The following is a 19,403-nucleotide window of genomic DNA, read 5'->3' as shown; positions in this document are numbered from 1 at the left end:
TCTTGTATGTTGTTTAATGATCAGAAACCATTCAGGGAACATGTATGCAATAATAGAGGAATCAGGAGGGGGAGGGGAACTTTTCACATCAGTATATGTTATAAAGTTTTAAGCTACATGCTGATACAACTGATTGAGTGTATGATAAACAATGCAGAAAATGTCACCACCCACTCCTCAGTTTTTTTTTCCCCCATTATGAAAACATAAAAGACTGCAGCTTGGAAAACTGTCAACTAGGTTTGTTGCTTTCCAGCAACATTTAGAAATATTTTTAAACCACTCAGAAGAAGGCGGAACACAGCGAAGGGAAGGCTAGAGACGTCGGGAGCGCCGCCTCCTTCCCTGACGCTGCGCTGCCGGAACCACCACCACGGAGGTAAATCTAATATAATAAAACGCACCGTGCGTGGGTGCGATCCGTTCGTTTGTTTTTTTTTCCGCCCTCGACGTCATGACGTTTGACACGAGGGCAGGGCAGAGACGGCTGGCTGGCTTCACACCATGAATCCACGAACCCTACAGGGAGTGTTCGAGTGACTTCAGAACGTTGTCTTCAGAACGTTCACGGTGCGTTTTATTATATTAGATAAAAGACTGCAGCTTGGAAAACTGTAAACTAGGTTTGTTGCTTTCCAGCAACATTTAGAAATATTTTTAAACCACTCGTACTATGCTCATAACTTAGAAAATCAGGAGAGCTAGAGAAAGGAGTGAGGAAACGCTCTGTAATACGTGAAACGGAGTTAACATCTTAGATGAAATCGAAGATTATGCAACACTAACCTCTGTTTCTTTATGCTCATACTTGGTTGCATTCCTTCCGCCCTGGCTTTTCCTTCTGAGTTTTTTTAAGTCACTCTGAGACCTTTCCAAAGAATCTAGTTTATTTCTGTGTTCCATCTGGTATTTCTTTAGTGTTGCCTGTGATCAAAATGATCAGTGTTAGAAAACTCATACTATGGAAGCATTTTCTGATCCTTAAACAGATTACATATCACAAGGTTCCATGTAAACAAGTTTTTTCATAACACTCATGAGCCTTGCTTAACATCACATTAAGAATCAGAAAAGATTAAGATGTTGATCTCAGACTTCACAATTTGCTACCATAGTACAAAAAAACCAAATCTGAATATTGTATAGCCTTCACTATTAATTCCTCCTCTGCAAATAATGTAACAAAGTGAATACATAATTCAGTTCACTTAACGGAAGAGAAATGCCTCGGCAATCTTCAATAGAGCACCATTATTCATTTAAACTGTACTTCAAAAATACAGTCATAGGATTTAAAAAATGCAACAACTGATCTCAACTATATAATAAATGTGTCAGTCCTTTTATGTGTCAGTCCATTTTGCACAGGTCACATTGCTGCATCAGGACTATTTTGGACCTTGAATAACTCTTGAAAATAAAAAATTCTAATTAAATCCTTAACATCCTCATTAACTTTTCATATTAATACAACTTTTTGTGCAAAATCATTTACTGCTATCATATCCCTTTAAATACTCAAGGAGGGATCTGGAAACAACTTGTGTTGAGAACAATGGATATTTTGTCTTAATATGCTGGAACTAATGGCCTCAAATAGCCTGATAGAATGGCACCACTTTTTAATTAATTATTTTTTAAAATAAGATCTGCGGTTTGTTGAATTAAGAGTTATAGAACTATGACTTATTTTTGATTGGCTACCTTTCTACTGTATCTTTTTTTTTTTTTAAGTATAGCTGCCATATAAGGAATGGATCCTAAGGAGCTTAGACGAGATTGGGTGGCAAAGCAGGTGGCGGGAGACGGAGATGGTGCTGGGCAGACTTATACGGTCTGTGCCAGAGCCGGTGGTGGGAGGCGGGACTGGTGGTTGGGAGGCGGGGATAGTGCTGGGCAGACTTATACGGTCTGTGCCAGAGCCGGTGGTGGGAGGCGGGACTGGTGGTTGGGAGGCGGGGATAGTGCTCGGCAGACTTATACGGTCTGTGCCAGAACCGGTGGTGGGAGGCGGGGCTGGTGGTTGGGAGGCGGGGATAGTGCTGGGCAGACTTATACGGTCTGTGCCAGAGCCGGTGGCTGGGAGGCGGGACTGGTGGCTGGGAGGCGGGGATAGTGCTGGGCAGATTTATATGGTCTGTGCCCTGAAAAGGACAGGTACAATCAAATCAAGGTAGGGTATACACAAAAAGTAGCACATGTGAGTTTATCTTGTTGGGCAGACTGGATGGACCGTGCAGGTCTTTTTCTGCCGTCATCTACTATGTTACTGTATAAGTGAAGATACTAGTAAGGATCAAGATTTTGTTTTTGGGCATTCAAAGGTCCACAACAGCCCATGATACAGTAATGTGACAGTTTGAAAAGCTGGCTACCAATCATAAAGAACCTACACATTCACTGAACATTTGAGATAAGTTTTCACATTTTTATTTGATTTTCACTTGTTTTGCGTAAAAATGTTCTTTTGACTATTTTTGTACAGTTTAAAAGAATAATGGTGCTCTGCTCAAGATCTGAGGCTTTTCCCTTCCTTTAAGAATTCATTTAAGAATTGTACACTCACTTTCTTGCATTATTTGCAGTGGAGTTGAACGTTGTGTAGCTTTGGGTATTGTTCCACAAACTTCAGAATTTTGCTGTAAAAGTTAATTTGTTTCATATGTACAATATTACCTTCCTTTTATAAATTAAAGCTAGGCTATACTCACAGTCATGTATTTCACATCCTGTTCAGTCTTTTTCTCCAGTTCAGATATAATCTCTTTATGGAACTTTTTGAACTATAAAAAAAGCAGTAATTATATAAACTTGATGCATTCCGTGCACATTTTTTAAATTATGTTTCAACTGCTTAAATACAATGTAATAATGTATACATACACTTTCATCTAGATTTTCATTAAGTCTTTTGTGCGCATTTGAAATTTCGATAAGAACTTGACCTGTAGGCAAAAAAAACATGCAACATAAGGTGATACGTTTAAATTACTTTTAAATAAAAACATGCTTTTAAAAAGTAAAAACAAACAAATAAGAAATCTCTTAAGAGGTAGCAGATACTGTTCTTGTTCTAAAGAAGGCACAATGTTTATTTTAGCATAGGCTGCCATTATATGGAATGTGTGAGAGCTATTTGAAAGGTGACCTTCTTTCCTGAAACAGATCTATCGAAACATGATTCAGGTCAGCAACTGGTCCTTGAATACTCCTTAACATAAGTTCACTATGATATATATATATATATATATATATATATATATATATATATACACACACACACACATATATATATATATACATTTTGAATATACAGCCTTGCAGTTTGGTGATATATACTATTTTTTTAATATTAATGTTTGCATTTAAGATATGGATTAATAAAATGTCTGGAGATAGTAAATTGGACCAGTGAAGATGTGTGGTGACAAAACACTTTTGTTGCGAAAGATATACACTGCTGAAGTTTTAAGTAACCTTCTTATGATCCACATTGCTACTTTGTTGATGTAAGTGGAGTTAAATGTCATAATGTGATATAAAACTTTGTGTGTTTATTTTATCATGGCATATTCATAACTACATTTTAAATAAATGCTAGAAACATTTATTGAATTCTGAAGAAATGGTTATTTGGTAAAAAGGTAGGCTTTTTTTTTTTTAAATAGGCTCTTGGGGGCTGGGTAAATATTAGAACATGTTTTTATCCTAGTTAAAACCTAAAATTATAGAAAAATGGATAGTTTGTTATTGTTAAGTAGTGTTCTAAGAAGCACAATGAAGCAATTCTAAATGCACAAAGCTCTTTAATGCACTATGGGGTCCTTTTACCAAGCCATGCTAAAAAGTGGCCAGCACAGTTGCCAACACATGGGTTCTCTGTGTGCTGCAGCCACTTTTAACATGGCAGTAAAATAGCCGCCTTGCCATATATATATATTTTTAATGGCCACACGCTAATTTCCCTATTAGTGCATGGCCATTACCACAGGAGCCCTTACTGCCACCTATTTAAGAGCTCTCATGCTAACTGAATAGTATGCAGTAATGTGCCCATGCTATCCGATTAGCGTAGGCATGCCTACTCTGCCCATGGGCGCACCTCCCATGCTGAAAAGTTAAAAAAATATATTTTCCAGCGCAGGATTAGTGCACACTAAGCAGAAACTATCACAGGATGCCTCAGCATATTCCGTGGTGGTGCTCTATTAGCACATGGCAGGCCCACATTAGGCCTATTGTGCCTTAGTAAAAGGGTCCTTATATGTCAGTCTCAAATTGTAATTACAAAAAAGATCTCTGAAATACAGTGAAGGCAATTAAAGTATGTTCTTAAGTTCTAAAAGCCAGGGACTTAAAATTGACGTTCCCTTCTGTAGGTAAGTACCTGTGTTACAGTACTTTTTATCCGTTTCCTAAAGGGATAAGGATGGTAGAGTGTGTGGTATCACTGGCCCCCATACTTTCAAAAGTTAAACTCCACAGGGCCTTTCCTCTTAAGGAGTCCTTTTAATAAGCTGTAGTAAAAACAGGCCTTGGTGCACCCTTACACAGATCTTTCCCACATACTAAAGCCATTTTTACTGTGGCAGTAAAAACTATGATTATCTATTTTTTTTCTATTAATGGTCATGTGCTAATGTTGCCATTAGTGCATGGCCATTTTTAGGTGGTAAGGGCTCATGCTTTATCCATGTGCCAACCAGTTTGCATGCAGTAATGTAGATGTGCTAACTGGTTAGCTCAGAACGCCCACTGTCTGCTCCTAACATGGCACTCAAAAAGTTAGCCTACAATTTTTGCATGTGCACTTTCAAAAACTACCAAGACGAGATGGAGTGCATTCCACAATAGTCCGTGTTTTGGCTGCACAGATTTTATTTAAATTTGGTTCACATTTTATGATAAATCTTTAGCGCAAAAAAACCCCCCACACATTAACAAGAGTTCTCATACTATAAATGATAAAAGGTTTATATCTATTAAACTATTCGCTATACAAACTTCCATTAACAAACAGCATTTTTGTTTTTAATCACCTCACCAATCCTCTCTCCCTTCCCCATCATAGTCTCAGTTGATTTAATAGGATACTGGCAGTCTTGATGTCAAGGAAGCCAAAATCAGGTACCAGATCGTTAGAATATTTGGATTACATTTTAAAATTATCTTAAAAACATTTTGTTAAACTAGCTCAAATATATCATGAATAGTAATCGCAGCTTCTAATTATATTCTATGAATCTGCTTGTTTACAGTAGCGTATAGAAAAGCGCCATAGCAGCCTGATCAGGTGGTGGTGTACAGGCACACACCAAGTACATTCCTCACCCCTCTTTTTCTCTCAGTGCAAAGACAAAGGGTGCAAAAATTGTATTGTAAGTGCAAAGCCTGTGCGGTAAATGTCGAAGGTATGCTCAGCATCTACCCCTGCAGTTAACCATGCAAGCCAGACAATCACCACACAGAAAATGCATCAGGAGTTAACATGGATGCACTTACCATGTTATCTCCGATGCATTTACTGTGGTCTGCTGCTTTAAACCCATGAAACCCCTAGAAGCATCCCCAATCCCTCTCACCACCCAGAATCCCAACCCCCTAGTCCTCAATAAGTCTCTAAACAACCCCCTCCATCCCCTTCCCAATGAGGTGCCATAGCCTCCACCCCTTTGACCCCTCAGCACTTTTCAGGGTTGTGTCTGGTGGGTTGGTGATGGGCAGGAGCAATACCCAAATGCTCCTGGACCCATTGCCAGCCTAAGCTCAAAATGATGACTCTGAACCCTAGTGATAGTCTCACAGTGCCACTGCCAGGGGTTAAACCTGGGTCAAGCTGCCAAATAAGAGTACTGCCCTTATTTGGCAGATTAAGCTCTAGCAGTATCTGGAGACCACTCTTGCCCCCACAACAACCCATGAGAGATATCCCTGGTAAATGTCAGGTGAGGGAGAATGGGAGGGAGAGGGGAAGAGGTGATTAGATGCTGATGAGGGGTACTGAGATGATAGGCTGTAGTAAAGGCATCACGGAGAGCATAGATGTATTTACCATCTCCTCTTGAGGAGGCAGTAGTAAGGAGTACTTGCCCAATTCCTCTTCCTGGCTAGAGGCCATTCAGAGGCTAATAGGAAAGACAATGCTGATCCCAGTGAGTTGGGGAGGGAATGCAAGGTGGTGATGGGAGCAAAAGGGGAACAGAAGGTAGAGATGCCACGGAACGCAGCAGGGAAGGAAGCGATACTCCTAATGAGATAGAAAAAGTGATTTTGTTAAGGGAGGGGATTGTTACCTTTAACAATCACATGCTAATGTGAAAATAAAATCTCATAACTTTTGCCAGTTTTGTTTAAAAACCTGTTATTTCCTTAAGGTACCTAATAAAACTCGTATCACTTTTTAAAAAAGAAGATAGTTGGTATTTCTTGGAACTAGAATGTACACATATGATACAGGAGTGACTACAATAACTATTTGAAACAAAGTACAATTGCACAAAGCACAGAAATTGTCAAGATAGACAATGTAACTCTAGCCTTGCCAAAGCATTGTTATACATTGATTGCAGTGCATTTGTTAGCAATGACAGCCCTGATATTAAAAAAACAAAACAATGTTTGTCATAAAATGCTTACATGTTTACTTGAAAGAAGAGAGATACTGACATACATAAACATTAAAACAAGTAAATGTCTTCTGAGCAGCAAGTGTGTTGTTATGATAGTTCTATATAGCATTATTCAGCAAAAGATACTTGACCATTTCTGAGGCTCAGGTATTAATGATTTAACATTGCTCAAGGGCAAAATTAAAATTTACAACTTCTCAACAGAGCTTTGGTCTCACAAACCTTAAAAGCGAATCACAGGGGCATCAACAATCAGCTAGCTATCTGAACATACCACTGACTGGAATACCAAAGTTCTTTCTGGAGACTGCAGCTGGGATATGTAAAAGGCAAATAGCACTACAGATGTGATCAAGATTAAATTAGTGCAGAATACCAACTGCCCTGAACCTGGATAAACCTACATTTATCTGCAGGTGAAGACAATGAGATTTTCAGATAATATAGGTTCCTGCAATGGAATCTCTTATGAAGAGACCTAAGTGGTCTCAAAAGCTGATACGATCATCAAATGTATGTATTCTGCACAATGGATATATGTATTCTGTTAAAAACTACCTGGACAGTCTACTTTCAGGATATCCAATGAACATGCACAATAATACATTTATTGTAGATATTTCAAATATCAGGCTGGCTGTGTGGTTCGTGAGGACTGGGATGAGAAACATTAAAATAAAGACCATTTTCAATAGGGGTTCACAGATTCATCTGGTTCTAAACTAATTGTCCCATGAATATCTATTGTGGTCATCTTGAAAATGAGATCTGTTTGTAGATACTGCAAATTTGAAATATGTGCAATTGTTATTCACATTAAAATATAAAATTTAAAAATTACACTAAGCTGTATCATGCCAGCCTTACTGCTGCTGCAACAGAGGCTTTTTGGCTGTCAAAATCATCTGCAGGACAAGTATATTTCACAGGAGAATGGACATTGGTATTTCTAGAATTTAGTAAAAGGAACTCATATGAAATTACAGTTATGTAGATACAACACACACACACACACACACTTATTCACAATTTCCACGTGGAAGTTCCAGTATTTACATGTGAAAATGACATCCACGTACGACTGGTGATTTTTAAAAGGGCTCAAATTACACGTGGCTGTCTAATACATGGAAATTGCAAAGGGGCGTGTTTGGTTGTGGCCAGAGTAGGCCAAAATCTTCCTCATTTCATAAAGAGGAAGCACAGATATGACTTAATATATCCTTGTAGAGATTTACAACTGCACCCTGGCTCATAGGTTAGTACATAAGTACATAAGTAGTGCCATACTGGGAAAGACCAAAGGTCCATCTAGCCCAGCATCCTGTCACCGACAGTGGCCAATCCAGGTCAAGGGCACCTGGCACGCTCCCCAAACGTAAAAACATTCCAGACAAGTTATACCTAAAAATGCGGAATTTTTCCAAGTCCATTTAATAGCGGTCTATGGACTTGTCCTTTAGGAATCTATCTAACCCCTTTTTAAACTCCGTCAAGCTAACCGCCCGTACCACGTTCTCCGGCAACGAATTCCAGAGTCTAATTACACGTTGGGTGAAGAAAAATTTTCTCCGATTCGTTTTAAATTTACCACACTGTAGCTTCAACTCATGCCCTCTAGTCCTAGTATTTTTGGATAGCGTGAACAGTCGCTTCACATCCACCCGATCCATTCCACTCATTATTTTATACACTTCTATCATATCTCCCCTCAGCCGTCTCTTCTCCAAGCTGAAAAGCCCTAGCCTTCTCAGCCTCTCTTCATAGGAAAGTCGTCCCATCCCCACTATCATTTTCGTCGCCCTTCGCTGTACCTTTTCCAATTCTACTATATCTTTTTTGAGATACGGAGACCAGTACTGAACACAATACTCCAGGTGCGGTCGCACCATGGAGCGATACAACGGCATTATAACATCCGCACACCTGGACTCCATACCCTTCCTAATAACACCCAACATTCTATTCGCTTTCCTAGCCGCAGCAGCACACTGAGCAGAAGGTTTCAGCGTATCATCGACGACGACACCCAGATCCCTTTCTTGATCCGTAACTCCTAACGCGGAACCTTGCAAGACGTAGCTATAATTCGGGTTCCTCTTACCCACATGCATCACTTTGCACTTGTCAACATTGAACTTCATCTGCCACTTGCACGCCCATTCTCCCAGTCTCGCAAGGTCCTCCTGTAATCGTTCACATTCCTCCTGCGACTTGACGACCCTGAATAATTTTGTGTCATCGGCGAATTTAATTACCTCACTAGTTATTCCCATCTCTAGGTCATTTATAAATACATTAAAAAGCAACGGACCCAGCACAGACCCCTGCGGGACCCCACTAACTACCCTCCTCCACTGAGAATACTGGCCACGCAATCCTACTCTCTGCTTCCTATCTTTCAACCAGTTCTTAATCCATAATAATACCCTACCTCCGATTCCATGACTCTGCAATTTCTTCAGGAGTCTTTCGTGCGGCACTTTGTCAAACGCCTTCTGAAAATCCAGATATACAATATCAACCGGCTCCCCATTGTCCACATGTTTGCTTACCCCCTCAAAAAAATGCATTAGATTGGTGAGGCAAGACTTCCCTTCACTAAATCCGTGCTGACTTTGTCTCATCAGTCCATGTTTTTGTATATGCTCTGCAATTTTATTCTTAATAATAGCCTCCACCATCTTGCCCGGCACCGACGTCAGACTCACCGGTCTATAATTTCCCGGATCTCCTCTGGAACCCTTCTTAAAAATCGGAGTAACATTGGCTACCCTCCAGTCTTCCGGTACTACACTCGCTTTTAGGGACAGATTGCATATTTCTAACAGTAGCTCCGCAAGTTCATTTTTTAGTTCTATTAATACTCTGGGATGAATACCATCAGGTCCCGGTGATTTACTACTCTTCAGCTTGCTGAACTGACCCATTACATCCTCCAAGGTTACAGAGAATTTGTTTAGTTTCTCCGACTCCCCCGCTTCAAATATTCTTTCCGGCACCGGTGTCCCCCCCAAATCCTCCTCGGTGAAGACCGAAGCAAAGAATTCATTTAATTTCTCCGCTACGGCTTTGTCCTCCTTGATCGCCCCTTTAACGCCATTTTCGTCCAGCGGCCCAACCGACTCTTTGGCCGGTTTCCTGCTTTTAATGTATCTAAAAAAAATTTTTACTATGTATTTTTGCTTCCAACGCTAATTTCTTCTCAAAGTCCTTTTTTGCCCTCCTTATCTCCGCTTTGCATTTGGCTTGGCATTCCTTATGATCTATCCTGTTACTTTCAGTTGGTTCTCTTCTCCACTTTCTGAAGGATTGTTTTTTGGCTCTAATGATTTCCTTTATCTTACTGTTTAGCCATAATCCATAATAATACCCTACCTCCGATTCCATGACTCTGCAATTTCTTCAGGAGTCTTTCGTGCGGCACTTTGTCAAACGCCTTCTGAAAATCAAAGAAGTACTCATTTCAGCCAGCCTTTTTACAGGAGGAAGTAGGGGAGTTCGCCTCCTTAATCCCTCATTGTTTATTTCCCTCTGACTAAAATTAAAGATTGAGACCACTGTATTTATTAGTAGCATCCATGTGACTAGGTTTGCAAAATAAATTGCCTAACCTTTTAAGTGTTAGCACTTACACATGTTAATTGCCAAATTTCCACCACAGATTTTTTCCACATATTATCTTTGTGTAACGGCTGTTCCTGCTGGCAGATACATGTGTTCTCCTGCAGGTATTTTTGAAAAAGATTCTACAATACCATCCAAACTAAGTACATTCTGACCTGGATGTCTCAATTCTGGTCTCTATGTTCTCTATTAAAATGAGGTTCTAAAACAACATTACACAGTGCATTTAAATAGACATAGAAGGTTGGCTTAAAAAACAGTTTTATACTGTCCTGCTTTTCCCTAGAACCTGTTTAAATAGTGCAAATACTTTTTGTCAATCTTAAGAGCAATAGGACCAATATTCAGCTGGTGTGCTGCAGTGGTATAGCCAGACGATCAATTTTGGATAGGCCTGAGCCCAAAATATGTGGGCACAAAATTTTCTCTCCCCCTCCCCCTTGGTCCAGTATCTCTCCCTCTCTTCCATTCCTTACCCCACCTGTGAACCAGTATTTCTGTTCCACCCTCCCTCGCTGGCGATCTAGCATCTCTCAACTTTCCCCTCCCTGGTGTACCTTTTAAAACTGTTCTTCCTTTATGGAGGTTGCTGGCAACGATTCATATTTGTTGCTTGCGCTGGCCCCAATGCTCAAAGCTGTATTGAATGGACTTTCATACTCCATCTTCTCATTTTTGATAATTACTTTGCGAGTACTGAAGCTCAGTAAAACAATCTATTCGCCAGGTAAAGGCAATTACTCTAGCTAGGTAAACCATTATGGTAGACCTGGGGGAAGCCACTGGTTATCCTTAATGTAAAGTAGCGTGGAATCTTGCTACTTTTTGGGACTGTTCCAGGAACTTGTGACCTGCATTAGCCCTTGATCTGACCCAGTAAAGCAATGTTCTTACCTACTCTGCAGATGGAAAATGTTACATTTCTGAAGGCTATTTTTTCTTCAGAAGGAAGTAGAATAACTGACTCAAACCCTATGTAGTAGCAGACTATATTCTTCACCCTAACAGAAAATTTAAAACAAAAGGATGTACAAATCAGCCACACAACTAATATGGTTCTCTTTTCTAAATTTTCTCTTATTTTATGGGCAAAATTTGGGATTTGTATTTAGGCTAAGCCTTTTTCAGTAGTTGCTCAAGGCGAACCACATTCAGTTACAGTAGGCATTTTTCTGTCCCTGGAGTGCTTACAATCTAAGGGCCCCTTTTACCAAGCTGCAGCAAAAGGGGGCCTGTGCTGGTGTTGGTATGTGTTTTTGACGCACACAGAGGCCCCCCCTTTTACCACAGCGGGTAAAAGGTAGGGCTTTCATTTTTTTTAAAGTTATCAATAGAAATCAAACAAAATAAAACATGGAAAAGAAAATAAGATGATACCTTTTTTATTGGACATAACTTAATACATTTCTTGATTAGCTTTCGAAGGTTGCCCTTCTTCCTCAGATCGGAAATAAGCAAATGTGCTAGCTGACAGTGTATATAAGTGAAAACATTCAAGCATTACTATGACAGTAAAATAGATACCATTGGAGATTCTACATGGAATGTTGTTACTATTGGAGATTCTACATGGAATGTTGCTACTGTTTGAGATTCTACTTGGAATGTTGTTACTATTGGAGATTCTACATGGAATGTTGCTATTCCACTAGCAACATTCCATGTAGAAGGCTGCGCAGGCTTCTGTTTCTGTGAGTCTGACGTCCTGCACGTATGTGCAGGACGTCAGACTCACAGAAGCAGAAGCCTGCGCGGCCACGTTGGTGATCTACAAGGGCCGACTTCTACATGGAATGTTGCTAGTGGAATAGCAACATTCCATGTAGAATCTATAGAAATCAAACAAAATAAAACATGGAAAAGAAAATAAGATGATACCTTTTTTATTGGACATAACTTAATACATTTCTTGATTAGCTTTCGAAGGTTGCCCTTCTTCCTCAGACCGGAAATAAATATAAAGAAATGGCTGTGCGGCAAGTGAAGCACTTGCCATGCTGCCATTTTATTTTGGGAGGGAGGGAGGGGGGTAGACCTTACCGCCGCCCACTGAAGTGGCGGTAAGGGCGCCAGCGCTAACACTGTGGTAACCAGGCAGTGCACAGCACTTCCTGATTACCACCAGGTACACACCAGCACTACAAAAAGAAATATTTTGTAGTGCCGGTGTGTACCTGAATAAATATATTTTTGTAGCACTGAATATGATGGCGTGCTGGGGGTGGGAAGTAGTAGCCTGGCAGTACTTCCTTTTAGTGAGTGCTGGGGTGGGTTTACCGCCGCTTTGCAAAAGGGGCCCTAAGCTTCTACCTGAGGCAACGGAGGGTTAAGTGGCCGGCTAAAGATCACCAGGTGCTTTAATGAGATTTGATCCCTGGCTTTAGTTCTCATACAAGTCCTTGGGGCACACCCAGCCAGTCAGGTTTTCGGGATATCCACAATGAATGTGTGAGTTAATTTGCATACAAAGGAGGTAGTACATGCAAATTCTCTCCTGCATATTTCTTTGTGGATATCCTGAAAGCCTGACTGGCTGGGTGTGTCCTGAAGACTGGATTGAGAATATCTGGATTAGGCTACTTCTCCACTTCAAAAAAAAAAAAAAAAGCCAACAAAAAAAACACAACCTGATAAATAATAAAACGTGGTGATGAGAAGCTTTCTAAACTAATGGTAGACAAAGCGATGGAGCTGAATGGGATACATCTGAGGGTAACAAAGTTCTGGCGGCTTCACTGTCTGAACGTTTCAGTGCTTCTTTAGGGTCAAAACTGATCCTAGAGGACTGGAGAAGGGCAAATGTAGTTCCTATCCATAGAAGCGGAAGTAAGGAGGTGGTAGGGAACTATAGGCTTGTTCTGATCTCTGAAAGGCCTCTCAAGAATGGCATATCAAATATAAATAAAATTAGAAATAAACAAAATTAATGGAAACTCTTATAAAAACAGAAGATAGTAAGATTTCTGGATTGCAATACCTGAGGCAGCATGATTTTACTACAGGTGGGTCTTATCAGACAGATCTGATTAATTTCTTTGACTGAGTGGCCAGACAGTTGGATTGAGAATGAGCACTAAACATGATGTACTTGGATTTTAGCAATGTTTCTAGACATGGTTTTGCATAGACAACTAATAAATAAACTGAGTGTCCTTGGTATGGGCCTTAAAGTGACCGACTGTGTTAGAAACTGGCCAAGACTGGTTCTTAGTCTGGTTCTTTCTAAACATTTTTGTAAGTGATATTACAGAAAGGCTATCTGGTACAGGTTGCCTCTTTGTGGATGATACCAAAATCTCCAATACCGTACACATTCCTGATGGTGTGCATTACATGAGGAAGATCTAGCAAAGCTTGAAGAATGGTCTAGAATTTGGCAGTTAAGATTTAATGCTACAAAATGCAGGGTCCTGCATTTAGGCTTAAAAAAACATCAGGGAGCAGTACAACAGTGGGCGAAGTACTTACGTACACAAAAGCAGGACTTGGGGATGAAAAGCTGCTTGGGTACATAGTAATGACCAGAAGGAAGAAAAGACCTCATTTAGAGTACTGTTTACAATTCTGAAAACTGCACCTTCAAAAAGATAAATGTCCAAAAATCCAGACTGTTCAGGGATTGGGTCAGTCCGGATTTTCTGGATTCTCAGACTGTCTCTCTCTTCCCCATCCGGCATCACCCCATCTCTGTCTCTGCAACTTAAGAAATGCCAGATCCCAAAGGAAGGGGCCTGGAGGTCTAAGCCCAAAAATGGGTTCTAGGTCCCCAAGGCCCCACCCCTCCTTGTGGCTACGCATCTCTCCCTCTCCACAGCTCTCTCTCTCTCACTTCCCGCCCCTGGTGCACCTTTTCAAACATAAGCAACTGTTCCATGCTACAGCGCCAGAGGTAGACTTACTCACAGGCTGCCTCTGGCCTACCCTGGGTCTTTTTCTCTGACCTGTTCCACCACTTACAAAAACAGAAGTTGCATCAGAAGGGGTGGGATGGGTCAGAGGAAAAGGCCTGGTGCAGGCTAGAGGCAGCCTGTAAGTCTGCCACTAGCACTGCAACACGGAAGACTTACTTCTGAAAAAAGTACACCAGTGGTTGGGGCAGGGGAGTGAGAGAGAAATGCAGGCACCAGTAGTGTGGGGAGAGATGCCAGAACATGCGGGAGGGAGAAGGTGTGCAGCACTTGTAGCCCAGATTCTCAGGCGGTCTGGATGTTGCAATTTTAAAGGGGCTGAATTCTCAGGTGGTCCGGATTTCTGGCTTCTGGGGCTTTTACTATACAGGATGGATTCAGTTCAGAAGGCAGCTGGCTAGCAGTCTTTGTCATAAAGCATATGGGACAAAGATCTCAATATGTATACTTTGGGAGGATGGCATGAGAGGGGAGATACGATAGACATTTAAAAACCTTAGACAGTTTTTGAAAGGAAGCTCTGGAATGAGGGGACAAATAATGAAAGTAAAACAGGATAGACTCAGGAGTAATCTAAGGAGCTACTATATCTCCACCAGAAGGCTGTTCCACGCATTCACCACCCTTTCTGTGAAGACATAACGGACTTCAGGAAAGCATGTGACAAGCTCATAGGATCTTTAAGGGAGAGGAAGGGATAGTAGATGAGCAAGGCTTCAGGATGCATTATAAAAAATGTTATAAACACACAAAATTTTTTTTTTAATCTTTTAAATACTAGCAGTGCAATCATAGGATCTGATAAGAATTGATTTGTCAAAATATTTATTTTACCAAACTTGTAAGTCTTACTTTATAATTATGATGACCTCTCCCCTAGAACAAAAATGTCATTAAGATTTGGAAGAGGAAAACAGGATTCAGCCTGCAGGCCATACAGAGAGCTGATGTGAATCCAGAAGATCAGATGCTGGTGTTCTACTAGGGAAACTGCAATTGGTTCAATGCTTCCTTAAGAGATCAGAGATCCTATGGTGATTGCTGCAGGCACATGTCCAAAAGGGACCTGCTTGTCCCCATTTACAACCTCAAGAAAGGGTGGAACTCTGGATTCATCTGCTGGGATTAAAGGAAAGAACATTATCAGGTAAGACAATTTTTCCTTCCTTGTCATCAGCAGCAGACGAATCCAGAGACTTGTGAGATGTAGCAAAGAAGTCCGTAAGTAGGGTGGAAACCAGACACAGTCACGGAAAAAAACCCAATGCCAAGAATGCCTTAGACCTAGCTGAAACTATCCACTGGACAAGGTCTGGAGAAAAAGAGAAGATACTTACCTGTAGCAGGTATTCTCCAAGGACAGCAGGCCTTATATTCTCACAAATGGGTAACGCGCCACCTTGCCCAGTCTGGATCTTATGACAAGTATAAGAAGAGCTTTGTGGAGTGCGAGATACATTCCTTCCACCGTGCATGCGCAAGTGCCTTCCCACCCGCCGTGAGAACGCGGTCACCTCAGTTGAGTATAACAGTAGACAAAGAAAAACAATAAAAACAACTCCAAGTGGAGGCGGGAGAGATTATGAGAATATAGGACCTGCTGTCCTTGGAGAATACCTACTACAGGTATCTTCGCTTTTTCCGAGGACAAGCAGGCCTATCTATTCTGTACTTTATAGGATGGTATGCTCCTTAATCAGTTTGTATTTCTCATAAAGCAGAAGAAAAATATTAGGCACAACATTTTTCCTTCCTCACAGATGAACAATATGAACAACAGAATCACAAAAAATTTGAAACTTCAAACACAAACCCTAAACAGAGGGATGAACAAAAAGGAAAACCAGAGACCAGAGAAGGTGGGATTCTGGATTCATCTGCTGCAATTAAAAGAAAGGAAATTATCAGATATAATTTTTCCTTCCTTAGCATCTGCAGTAGATGAATCCAGAGACTTTTGGGATGTAGCAAAGCAGTTTCTATTCAGGCTGTGACATCCAAGTGATAATGTTTGGAAAAAGTATGAAAGGAGGACCAAGTTGCAGTTTACAGATTTCTTCGAGAGAGAAAACTTGTTCAAACTTCTTCTACTAACCTATAAATGTACTCACTCTGCTGCTCCCCAGTATCTCTCCACACTCGTCCTTCCCTACACCCCTTCCCGTGCACTCCGCTCCATGGATAAATCCTTCTTATCTGTTCCCTTCTCCACTACTGTCAACTCCAGACTTCGCGCCTTCTGTCTCGCTGCACCCTACGCCTGGAATAAACTTCCTGAGCCCCTACGTCTTGCCCCATCCTTGGCCACCTTTAAATCTAGACTGAAAGCCCACCTCTAACATTGCTTTTGACTCGTAACCACTTGTAACCACCTGCCTCCACCTACCCTCCTCTCCTCTTTCCTCTACACATTAATTGATTTGCTTGCTTTATTTTTTGTCTATTAGATTGTAAGCTCTTTGAGCAGGGACTGTCTTTCTTCTATGTTTGTACAGCGCTGCGTACGCCTTGTAGCGCTATAGAAATGCTAAATAGTAGTAGTAGACTCCACCTCTGCTCAAGCAGAATGAGCTCAACAGCCTACTTTGTGTTAATGTGGATGTGTTTTCCTTCTCCTCTTCCTCGCCCTGTCCTTTTCTGTTTTGGACATTGGAGTTCCTTTCCTTTCTCAATTTAGATTATGCACTGCTTTGATTTTAACTTAAATGGCGGTTAAGCAAGTGCCTAAGAAACGAAACTAAACTACTCAGAGGAACTATAAGAGAACACTGGTGAATTCATGTACTGATAGAAGTCAGGATTTCTCTTGCAATAGGTTAAAGCAAATGTTTGTTCAAGGAACAAACAAGTGCAAAAGAAAACATGCAAGCTTGATTTTCAACAATAGCTTGTCTGTTTAAGCCACTGAAAACAGTTAATTAATCTATAGAAAGAGAGACTATAAACAGTTCCTACAATGTGCCAAGGTCAGAGAAACCTAGAATCATCTGCTTGTAGCAGCTGATTTAGAAAGTTTTCTTTTTAAACTGGTCACCACCCATAAAACATTTGAAGGGCTATGGTGTGTAAGAGAACCCATCATCAGAAAAGAAAAACCTTACTTACCAATTACCAATAAAACTCAGTGTCACAGTGATCTTTTATCTCAGGTTTTAATCCTCTGAGATGGGTCTTTATACTTAACCCCCCCCCCCCTCCACTTCCTTCTCTCAAAGGCAAAAAAAAAGAGGAATTAATTTATATTAAAATTAAAAGATATAAGCAGAGAAAAGATGTTATACTCTGTATATTTATAATAAGTTTATTTTTTTTTATTAAACATCAAATGTTATTCAATAAGTATGGAATTTTAATAAAGTTTGTAGGTAAATATGGAAGAAATTATGTATTCATCTGTTGAATATTTTAATAAATAACTTTGTTATAAAGAATTGAGAAATAACCGTCCTTAAACTTGTGTAAATTCAACTGAATGTACATAAACTGTGTTTTATTTCTTTTACAAACTTCTAACCTTTAGTTTTAAACCTTTACAAGTATTTTATTTATTTCGTGTTACAGGTTTCTTCTCACATAAGGCACTTTTTTGTTTTTCAGTGTATCTCCTTCTGTCTTGTATGTGATGTTTATGTGTGCACTGTAGAATTTAACTTATTTGTTTTCAAAACTTCTCAACTTATGCTCAGCATTGGGGCCAGCCCTCTCCCAACTGATGATCTTCAGTATCTAAACTTATTCTTAAAAAAATAAATAAAAAGGAAGAAAACTATCTTCTTTACTATGTGTGAGAATTAACTGCGTTTCCTGTCAGGTCTGGATTCCTGAACTGTATAAAATCTGTCAAAAATAAAGTAAATATCAATCCCTTAACTAAAACATTGCACAGTTTCTGTGAAGGGCTTTTGTAGCCCCCCCTTACCTCCCAGCAGCCCCAGGGACAAAAATCTCCAAACTGTGCCGTTCGTACATGTGCGACTCCACACTAGTGCCAATCGCACTGCGATTCAAATTTATAAAAAAACAGATCCTTTTATGTGTCAAAATAGATGTTTCCCACAAAAACTATATTAAACATTGGTGGTTTAGTGTTTCCTTGGGAATGTTAGGTAAACTGTGCATGCGTGCGTGATGTCACCAATGATGTCACCGCCCATCGCAGCATCATGTCTGCCCCTGCAGCCATTTTAAAGGCACACCAAGGCCAAGCATCACCCAGAGCTCTTCCTAATGCCGAGAGCGGCTCTCTCTAACCCCAGAGCGGCTTGGAATGCACCCGCTGTGAGATCGCAACCACCGCGATCCTCACCGTGGGCACTCCAGATGCCTGCTTAACTCTCTGGAACATCCCCCAGTATAAAAAAAAACATATATATTAACCACAGATTACAATGTTAACACTCATAGTACCTCCCAACTCCAGCATTCGAATTCCTTCTCAGACTGCATCATTGTCCTGTTTTCCATTTTCCTGCTAATTGTGATCTCTCTTTCAACCCACTCAGACCAATTCAAGTTGCATGGCCTTTCCACCCTCAACCCCCACCCCAGTCTTTTGGCTGGATGGCAATAAATTTCAGAGTTTAATTATATGTTGAATGAAGAAATATCTTCTCAATTTATTTTAAATGTACTATCTGGTAGCTTCATTACATGCTACCTAGTCCTTGTATTTTTGGAAAGAGTAAATTAAGTGAGATTCACATCTACCCATTCCACTCCACTCAGTATTTTATATATCACTATCACATCTCCCCCCTAAGCCTCTTTAGCCTTTCCTCATACAGAAATCACCCCCATCCCCTTTATCATTTTCACCACCTTCTCTGTACCTTTTCTAATCCCACTATATCTTTTCCGAGATGCGGTGACCAGAATTGCACAAAAATATATGAGGTGCTGTTGCATCATGGAGCGATACAAAAGCATTATAATATTCTCATTTTTGTTTTCCATTCTTTTCCTAATAATTCTTAACATTCTATTTATTTTCTTAGCTGCCGCTGCACAGTGAGCAGATGGTTTCAATGCATCATTGATGACATCTAGATTCTTTTCCTGGGCGGCGACTCCTAATGTGGAACCTTGTAGCTATAGTTTGGGTTCCTCTCTCTCACATATATCACTTTGCACTTGCTCACAATAAATGTGATCTACACTTAGATGTCCAATCTCCCAGTTTCATAAGGTCATCTTGCAATTTTTCATAATCCTATTGCGATTTAACAACTTGAATAACTGT

General features: G+C 40.3%; 1 protein-coding gene across 1 annotated transcript in view; it reads right to left on the bottom strand.

The window, feature by feature from the left end:
• Positions 1 to 19,403, bottom strand: part of BAIAP2L1 (BAR/IMD domain containing adaptor protein 2 like 1) — a 235,666-nt gene that overhangs the window by 43,145 nt on the left and 173,118 nt on the right. Inside the window, 3 exon segments of the mRNA XM_030212059.1 lie at positions 787 to 924; positions 2,712 to 2,783; positions 2,884 to 2,945. Coding sequence (XP_030067919.1) covers positions 787 to 924; positions 2,712 to 2,783; positions 2,884 to 2,945 — 272 coding nt within the window.

Source organism: Microcaecilia unicolor, chromosome 8 (assembly GCF_901765095.1).
Source record: "Microcaecilia unicolor chromosome 8, aMicUni1.1, whole genome shotgun sequence".
NCBI lineage: Eukaryota > Metazoa > Chordata > Amphibia > Gymnophiona > Siphonopidae > Microcaecilia > Microcaecilia unicolor.
The sequence above is the reverse complement of the archived record's forward strand: the minus strand, read 5'-3'. Positions and strand labels throughout refer to the sequence as shown.